Source organism: Lolium perenne, chromosome 6 (genome assembly GCF_019359855.2).
Source record: "Lolium perenne isolate Kyuss_39 chromosome 6, Kyuss_2.0, whole genome shotgun sequence".
Lineage (NCBI taxonomy): Eukaryota > Viridiplantae > Streptophyta > Magnoliopsida > Poales > Poaceae > Lolium > Lolium perenne.
This window is the reverse complement of record NC_067249.2, coordinates 197,924,039-197,933,832: the sequence shown is the minus strand read 5'-3', so window position 1 is coordinate 197,933,832 and position 9,794 is coordinate 197,924,039. Positions and strand designations below refer to the sequence as shown.

Genomic DNA, 9,794 nt, shown 5'->3' with positions numbered 1-9,794 from the left:
TCGCAAACACGCGTCGCCGACACCCTCTCTCTCTCGCAAACACGCGTCGCCGACACCCTCTCTCTCTCTCTCTCTCGCAAACACGCGTCGCCGACACCCTCTCCCTCTCGCAAACACGCGTCGCCGACACCATCTCCCTCTCGCAAACACGCGTCGCCGACACACTCTCCCTCTCGCAAACACGCGTCGCCGACACCCTCTCCCTCTCGCAAACACGCGTCGCCGACACCCTCTTCCTCTCGCAAACACGTGTCGCCGATTAGGGTTAGGGTTTGGTTAGTGTTTGATTAGGGTTAGGGTTTGGTTTGTGTTTGATTAGGGTTAGGGTTAGAACATGTACTTATCGATTTAATTCTTTTGCAGAAACAATGGATCCATTCGAACGAGACTTGGAACAGGAAGACATGTTCGCGGACATAATCCGCGATGGTACAGAAGCCGACCGAGAAGACCGCGACTCCGGTGATGGAGAAGCCCGCGGCTCCGGTCATGGAGAAGCCGACGGCTCCGGTCATGGAGAAGCCGACGGCTCCGGTGATGGAGAAGCCGACGGCTCCGGTGACGGAGAAGCCGACGGCTCCGGCCATGACGAGGTATTAATGGAATTCTATATGTACATATGTATCGAGGCATTAGTATAGAGGCATTAATGCAATTCTATATGTATTCTCTTAGGCCTCCGAAGATAAGATAGAGAAACGAGGCCCGGCAAAGAAGTTGACCAAAAAAGACCACTTCACAATTGAAGCTATATCACCGGAAGGCCAACCGGTGGTACCCGCGAATGTCGGAGTGACATTTAAAAATCAGTGCGGAGTTGTGGTTAGATATCGTATCCCGATCACTATCAGAGAATGGAACAAGACCAAGAATGTGTCCGAAAATCAGGTTGCCGATAGGTACAAAGACACACTTTTCAGCGACCTCATGGCACATTTCACTTTGCCAGATTTGGGATCGGAGTCTGAGAATGCTAAGCAGAGGGCGCTAGTGAAGAAATGGGCTCTTAAGAAGATGGGGGAACTTTTCCGGGCGTATAAGAACCGGTTATGGAAAAATTATAAGAAAGACAAGAAGCCTCCATTATTCGAGAACTACCTAGCAAAGCAGGAGCATAACTGGGAAGAATTTGTGAGGTACAAAGAATCAGAGGAGGCTGTGAACCTGTCAACGAAAAACAAGAAGAATGCAAGTGAAAAGAAATATCACCATCATACGGGGCGAGGGGGCTACGGAGTAGCCATGCCTAAGTGGGATGCACAAGAGGCTGAGATGGAGCTAAAAGGGATCACTCCAGAACCCACGCGAGAAGGATGGGACACTAGGGCTCGAAATTGGTTCCTCGTGCATGGCTGTGAGTATGACATGAAGACAGCGAACATTGTTGGAAGTGACACCAGGGTTAGGGTACCCAGGCAAAAATGGATTGAAGTGACGACAGATATAAAGGCGGGAAAACTAAAGTTTGCTCCCGATAGAGAGAGAAAGACTTGCTGACGCTTGTCCTCGGTAATCCTGAGAAGGGAGGACGAACAAGAGGCTTCGGCCCTAGTGTTCCGTGGTCGCTTGGGTTTCCGGCCGACGCGGAGACTTATAGAAGCCGAGCGAGAGCTAAACAACGCCAGCTGGAGGTGCAGAATGACCGGATGGCCGAGTTCCAACGCCGACTTGACCAGCAGCAGCAGCGGGAGATAAATGAACTAAAAGGACAGCGCCCGCCAGATAATACCGCTGACATATCTCAGCGACGAGACAGCAGCGTGGCCGACTCGGAGGCCCCTCCTACACAGATGATGATAGATGCCGGTCCTGGCGACCCCTTGGATGGAATCAAGGAGCAAACACCTTGTGATCTCCATGAGGTGTTCAGGAAGGTGTCTGTTAAGGTGGCGGTCGGCTATGTCTTACCGGCATTTGGACCTGAAGGTGAGCCGGCAACATGGCATGGCAATCCGATTCCAGCTGGCTATGCTCGTGTCGGGGTGGATTCAGTTGTCCCGTCGTGGGAGACATTGGAGCTCGATATCCCTGAAGGTGATGGGGGGCTTACACTCAGAGAGGTGCTGGGAGAAATCATTCTCTGGGAAAAGAAGAACATCAAGCTGCCAGGCTGGGTAGCACCTAGTACCAGTCATCCCAGCAGGTCACCATCACCTCCTCCAGGTGATCGCAGGCCACCATCACCTCCTCCTACTGATCACATGTCGCCACCATCACCCCGTGGGTACGACGTCGACCACGACATCGGTAGTCCATCTCCATCTCCAGCGCCGCCGCCTCCGCCCACTAAGACTCGGAATGCACCCAGCCGGAAGCGTTTCAAGAGTCCTGTCCGCAAGATGTCGCCCCTCCCAAAAGTACCAAAGGTTCCTCCCCCCCCCCGTCCTTACGATCGTACTGAGGAGGAAAATGATGCCATTGTTAAGAAATACAATTATGATTTTTTTCATAAGCCAAAACCTCCAGCGCCAGAGCCATACATAGAGAAGCAAATAGAATATGCTACTAGTTTTCTGAACACACCATCGCAGTATGAGTTACACGAGAAGAAGGATGACTATACACGCACTCTTGCGAAGGTAATTGACCAAAAGAAGGATGAAAAGGCTAAGGAGAAGGACATTGCTGGCACGAGCAAATCATCAGCTAGAAGTGCAGCTGAGAAAAAGTCAAGTTCAACAAGTGCACCCCTCAAGGCCAAGCAAACGACAAAAGGCAAAAAGAGAAAGGAAGTTCCCCTCCTCGGTGCTCAGCCCAAACAATCGATCCCAGCACTCAAAGTGCTTAATGTTCCCAAGGTGTACCAGGAACATGGTGGTTTCGATATGGAAGAAGCTGCAAGCCTAGCGGCTGCCTGTAAAGTTTCCGTGGAGGAATTGCTACTTGCAGCAGATGCTGCACTACCCATTGCTGATATAGCTCCTAAATTTGTCTACGGGGCCGACTTGGTCAGCAGAGAGCAGCTGCATAAACTGCCAACACATATGCGGAATTTGCATCAGTGGTACCTTGATGCATGCAAGGAGAACATAATGTACATCGTGGCGAGTATACCATGGGAATATTACTACCGAAAGGAGGAGATCCATATTGAGATGAATGAACTCTGACAGTTATTCAATCTAGATGCCCTCGACAAATCTCTCATGAGTTGCTATTGCTTGTAAGTTGTTAACTACATATAAGTTCATTTTCATTCAGTTCATGTTCGTTTTCATTGCATATATATATTCATTATATCTTATGTGTTCTCTTATGCAGACTGAAGATCAGTGAATGCAAAAGTAATAATATTATCAATGTTGGGTTTATTGACCCAGATAAAATACATGTTGAAACGGTGAAGCATAAACGCGAAGAAACGGGGGGAAACCTACTAAGGTTTTTGGGGGAGCAATATTTCTGTGATTCAATATTGTTTCCTTACAACTACGAGTGAGAGTCTTAATGATCTTTTATGCACATTCAATTTTTCTTACTCGATGTTAAGTGTAATTCCTGACGTATATGCATAACATGTGCAGCTTCCACTGGATTCTACTAGACATTCAACCTGATAAGGGAATAGTTGAAGTAAGAGACCCACTGAGTAGAGGCGTGGACGGGTTCCAGGACTTGCAGAAGTTGCTCCAAGTGTAATTTCCTTCATCGCCGCGCTTTATCTTTCGTGAGATATCAATTAATTATCCACTCATTCAATCATTCTTTTGCCTGGCAGGGCTTGGCAAACTTTGAAGAATCATCATAAGGAGATTACCTTTGCAAAGAAGCTAACGTTTACTCCTGTACCGTGCCCCCAGCAGCCACAAGGGACGAATATATGTGGATACTACGTTTGCGAGTCCATTCGCATGTTAACCACTGAGAAGCAGAACAAAAATAAATTCGACGTAATCAATAACATTCACAAATTTATTTATTATCATCAATATTTCGTTATCAAGACTGATATAGTCATACTCATCTCATTTTCGTATATATGTCGACTTCATGCGGGACAGACTCCAACCAAAGGAACACGCACTAGGAATCGCGGAGGAACTGGCGGGACTTTTGGTTAGAGAAGTAATAAACAACAAAGGCTTGTTTAGTCCAAATAGATGCTCTACCTCCAAATAGACGGTCGTTAGTACCGCTTGTCGATCGTGAGCTCCATGTATATATGTAGGGAATCTACGAATATGTGTAAGGGGAATCGACTTTTGCTTCCAATATTTGTTTGATCGATATATATATATATAATGAATGAACGTGTACAACTTCTAGCAGCGTACAAATATATGCAACTTTTATTTTCGAATGAAAAAAAATGAAATAACAGGCGGTCGGTGGCGGGGGGGGGGGGGGGGTGCTGCACCCCTCAAACCCTAAAGCAGCAGCGTTGTGCGCGCGCCACGTAGAGGGCCTTTTGTCGCGGGTGGTAATACCGCCCGCGACAAAAGGGCATGTGCCCTGCGCGCCCCGCGGCTGCCACGTGGTGGACCTTATGTCGCGGGTCGTAAGCGACCCGCGACAAAAGGCCTACCTTTTATCGCGCCTTGCTTGTCGCGGATGGCCGCCCGCGACAAAAGGCCCTTACCACCCGCCACAAAAGGCCTGTTTTCCACTAGTGTGCATGCAAACGGCGCGCCCGCAGTAATGCCAAGAGATCATTTGACAAGCTGCTCGTGATCAATCGAATTAAGCTTGACAAAGTCAGCTATCTTCATTACTCCAAATATTAGAGTAGCTAATATGGGGGTAGCTCATTTGGTGCTCATTTAAGACGATCCTAATAGGTGTGTAATTGGTCAACCAAATATTAGAGTAATGTTGTAAAATATCCCTCTGTTCACAATTAGATAGCTAGCGTTTCGGGTTTAGTCAAAGTAAAAATTGGCAAATTTTGACTAAATATTTAGAAAAAAATTAACATCTATAGCGTAACATATGTATTAATCATCATAAGCTCTACTTTATATTATATGCATTTGGTAGTATGATTGTTGATATTTTTCATTAATAGTTCATAAATTAAATATGTATCAGAAAACAAGAGACATAAGGGCTTCCCCAATGCTCCAAGCTGTACCGTATCTAAAACCAGCCACGTAGGAACAATGGTGATGTGGAAGGTTAATTAATGAAGAAAGAGAAGGGCATCGTATCTTCTTTAGGATACGACTCTTGGCGTGGAAACCGAAGCCGGTTATTCGTCCACCGTATCCTGTGCGCAGCGCATGCACCTTTCTCTCCCTCCCTCTACCCGCTGCCTTCCGTCCAGGTCGCCACCGTAGCCGTCGGCCAAGCTGCTGCCGTCAGCCCGTCACGAGCTCATCACGGCTGCAGGCTGCTCACCGCCTTCTCCTCATACAAGGCCTCTGGCGCTCGCCGTAGATATCCCTGCGCCCTCTATTGATCGTGGCTCAGATTCAGTTCGTCATAGCGACATAGCAAGGCTTCGATTCAAGAAGCTGACATTCGATTGGCCGTTCCCAGGTTTGGAATCAGGTGGCCTTCTAGTTCCTGAGCCCCTGACTCAAGCGTCGTGCTTGGACTTTGGACGTCTACATTAGCATTAATCGGTAGGTGCACTGCTTTGTTGCTCCATGAGCTTTCTATGCACCGCTTTGATCAGCCAGATATTTACAAATGGATGCAAGTCTGCAACCCAGTCTTGTTCTCTAGATGAATATTTCAGGCAATGAACTGACTAATAGATCGTATTGTCCAAATGAATTGTACTATTGTGTTGCCACAAGTAGGTCACAAATTAAGTGAAGTTGCTAGCATTAATCCCAAAACGTAATAAATAGAGCCTTTTTTTAGATACCAAGGTAAGATGCGATGCATTGCAAGGGTTGTATCTAAAACTTTAATGTTGCTTAAGATACATCATTAAGATACAATGCATTGTGGGTGCCCTAAGCTAGCACTAAAAGAAAATGCGGAGTATTACATCCGTGGAACTCCAGGAAAAATGAGCGCAAGGAAGCATGAATAATGACAGGGCGAAAAGTTGCCACTATGTGCTACCATCTACTAACTGCGAAGTTTTGCAAAAGGTTGGCTGATTGACTAAGTCCTCTCCTCGTAGTTCGAAACAAAAACTATAATGAACTGCGAAGTTTTGCAAGGTTGGCAAGGTTGCAAGAGTTTGCACCTATAATGAATGGCTGGTACAACTTGCACTGAAATATATACAAATTCCATCTTAGTAATGATAGAGCGCCCGACAAAATGAACACCGTTCTTGCAGTTGTGCAGTTAACACAAGTTCGTGGAGAAACAAAAACTTAATGTGAAAAAAATATATTAAACACTCAATCCATCGTAAATAAAACAAGTTCACACTACTAGATCGCTATTTCTTGGTGTCTACACATAGCACATATTTTGATTGGTTAAGACAAGCCTGTGGTCGACAACTGCTCCATCAATATATGACTTATGTGATGCAAAATCACAACCACAATTTTATATGATTTGCGTTTTTGCAACGTATGAATGTTGCATCTCAAGAGTTTATCTGTTAAGAAACCCCATCACATGAATATGAAACGCACTGTGATGACACCAGTCTTGATTTCGACGATGGGTTTTCTTGGATAAAAATCAGAGGGGAATAACGACGAACTACACCCCGACGAAATACACACTTGTGTTATGCGGAGAAAGGAGATGCCAATGATGACATCAATGACGATTATGCAGGAGAAGTGACTATAATATGTGTTTGTATTGAACTATGTTGAAGGTAACCTTTTTTTTTTTACATTGCTTTGAACTATGCATATGGATGTCGTTTGTGTTGGACATCTATGCTATGCAATGCGGATTTGAAGTTTAATTTTATATATGTGTGTGACGATCTTGCAAAATCTCAAATTCATTTGTTGTCGATATTTTGTGGTGATCATCCATATATAGTTAAAATTGTGGAGCTGGTTATGCGACAGCTGTGCCCAATTTACAGCACCATGTGTGGCAGGCATGCCCTATTTTATATGGTCTTGTAAACCAAAAGCTGCACACAGATGATGGAAAACCTATTTTTGGTGATGTATAATTTGTACATCACCTTTAGATGTCCTATTATACATTATTTCTTAGATATGCTCTAAAGATGGATGGTAAAACACAGAAATGGGGTAGAAATGTCGAGATGGCGTCCTCCGAAGAACAATGAGGATAACAGGAGGAGAAAACGCAATGAATGAAATATTATACATCGCCGTATAAGATGCTCCGTGCGTGCCAAAAAGAAGGCACATACCAACACATGACTTTGGTCATGTATGTGCGGTTCGCACAACGTAGCAACTCCGTTGAAATCATCAAAAAAGTATAAGATGCTTCGTGCAACTCGATTTGCTAATTAGCCATTTCGTATCCTGATCTATTAGGAGCTTACATGAGTATGATTTGAACAAAAGGGTAGCCAAAGTCTAGTAAAGAAGAACAGATCGAGGAGCCAGCGGGCTTAACAAAATGTTAAACCTCACTTCTCTTCTACATCCGGTACGTGTGTAACATGACAAAAAAAAAAGGTTACATACTTGTGACAATTAACAAGAGGATGTACTTATATATGCTGGCCTCCTTATTTATCTGCGGTGGTTCTTGGTTGATTAATTTCTACCATATCCCTCCTTATACGTTTTTTTTTTTAAAAGTCCTTCCTTATACGTACTACGTTTGATGCACGGGCTAGCTAAGTATAACTAATTTTCCCTTCTATCTAGCCAGCTAATTCAGTTCAGTTGCCCCCTCCGTGAAGGCGGCGGCGACGACGACAAGATGGCGTCGAGCGCCTCCTTCACCTGTGAGATCTCCGGCGCCATCCCACCTTGCTCCGGCCAGAACTCGTCCGTGGCCAGCACCTGCGAATCGATCATGTCAGAATTGCACAGGCCGACCGGTAGATATAACATAGTTCAGTAAGTGATATATCTGATGGATGGTGCCACCGCACGTTCAGAGATAATACGCACCTTGACCTGTAGCTGCAGGAACTTGACGTAGGTGATGGCCTTCTCGAGCATGGTGACCATGTCCACCTTGGTGCCGTTGGGCACCAGCTCCTGCAGCGTCCGGAGCCGCTCGCTGATCTTCTCACGGCGGTTCTGCAACACGATTCAGAGAAACGGTACGTTCAGATCCACCGAAAGCACGGAGACGCAAAGAATTCGAGCAGTGCATTTTGGGCGCCGGCCGGCAGCGAAATTTAATTACCTTTGCGACGAGGCTTTGCGGAGAGCTGGGGGATGTGGTGGTCGCCGCCGGCGGCTTCGGCTTGCTCGTCTTCCTGCTCGCGCCGCACTGCTTCTTAGCGGCCCGCGGCGGCTCCGCGTCCTGCATACGCACCACGTTGGTCCGTTTCTGGGAGATGCTGCGCGCCGGCGACGCGGCGTCGGCCGAAGCCGTGCCGCTGGATGTGCCCGGGAATAGGAGCCCGAACGGCCGCCGCGCGCCGCTGGGCCTCTGGGTGAGGCTGAAGCATCCCGAGGCCGGGTCGAAGCCTATGGTCGCCGCTGGCACCGCCAGGTCGTCTCCGTCCATGGCGTCTATCCACGCGTCGCAGTCGGCCTCCTCGTCCGCGATCAACATCGCCGCGGCCGCCGCCTGGGCGCCTTGACCGCGCGCGGTGCGGTCGAACGTGAGTACGGAGGGCCCCGCGCCCGCCCAGCTCGGGCTGTTCGGCACATAGGCGCTGGCGGCGCCGGCCGGGTCGCTGTCGGCGTAGGAGTAGGCCCCGAAATCGAAGAGCGCGGCCTCATCTACGCCGCCGTAGCCGAGCGTGGACGTCTCGGCGTCGTCGTAGCCGCCGTCATACATCACCATCGGCTCCCGCACTAACACCATGATCAGGATCACGTATCTACCAAACTAGCTAAGCTAGCACTAGTTTTTGTTAGTGGGCAGCTAAACCAAGCTAGTATCTCTCTAGCTCTGTGCAACGAGCGGCAATGGTTCGAGTGTTGTGCCTTCTCGCCATGCCCCGGGTCATATATATACATGCGGCGGCGCGGAGGCCCGATCCATGGCGGCCACATGCATGGAGGGCGGTACAACAAAGCAGTGAGCGTGTGGGAGGACCGGAGGAGTATACAAAGCACATCGGCATTAAATGCTCGAGGCAGATAGGTGATCGAGCTGCCGATCCTTGCCGCTGCTGTGTCCCTAGACCCTAGTTCTCCTCTCTTTCCGGAGCCTGAGCTCCATGGCGGGTGCGGGTCGCGGCCAATCGGGTCTAAGTGCTCGGCGTGCTTTAGGGGCTCCAGGAGGCAGGCAGGTTATGTTATCGTGGGCGCCGGTGCGGATCCAAGCTAAGAAGAGGCATGGCGAGACCCGTAATGAGGAGGGGAAGCAGGGAGCGGAAGGCGCGGCGGAGACGACGCCCGGCAGATTCCCGACTCATCTCTTCTCACGTGGGACGCAGCGGCTGGTTCAGCATTTGCCATGCCCTCTCTTTTATTGCGGCCGTGCAATGGAAATGGAGCATAATTCATGCCTGTTTCTTTTCTTTCAAGAACACGTAGAGGCTTTGCGCATCGTTCCTTAGAGCGAGAGATTGAAGAAAACAAGTCAGTATTTGTATACTGCATCGGTGTCAAGAAAGCAATTAACACCATCTCACTTTTATGAAGGCTTCTTTAGATTGTTTATTTCAACCGTATCAAACCGATACCGCCACAAGATAACTCACAACAATTGTCCTTGCATCTAAGAAGCACAACCTATACTTATTACACAGAAGCATGCGATTAATTCTTAGTCGACCAAGATTAAGTTAATTCTCGGTCAAAAAAAAA

General features: G+C 47.8%; 1 protein-coding gene across 1 annotated transcript; it reads right to left on the bottom strand.

Annotated features, from left to right (window-relative positions):
* Nucleotides 1-7,490: 7,490 nt before the first annotated feature.
* On the bottom strand, nucleotides 7,491-8,938 carry LOC139829789 (uncharacterized). Its single transcript, XM_051337097.2, has 3 exons — nucleotides 8,215-8,938; nucleotides 7,974-8,105; nucleotides 7,491-7,862 (listed from the first exon to the last, which is right to left on the bottom strand). Exons 1-3 carry the CDS (start codon nucleotides 8,842-8,844, stop codon nucleotides 7,734-7,736), a joined length of 891 nt encoding a protein of 296 aa, XP_051193057.1. The 5' UTR covers nucleotides 8,845-8,938; the 3' UTR covers nucleotides 7,491-7,733.
* Between the last annotated feature and the right edge of the window lie 856 nt (nucleotides 8,939-9,794).

Coding starts and splice junctions, on each gene's coding strand:
- LOC139829789 (XM_051337097.2), bottom strand. CDS start 8,844: ATGGTGTTAGTGCGGGAGCCGATGGTGATGTATGACGGCGGCTACGAC. Junction 8,106..8,214: donor CGCAAAGCCTCGTCGCAAAG/GTAATTAAATTT, acceptor ATCGTGTTGCAG/AACCGCCGTGAGAAGATCAG. Junction 7,863..7,973: donor TCCTGCAGCTACAGGTCAAG/GTGCGTATTATC, acceptor ATCGATTCGCAG/GTGCTGGCCACGGACGAGTT.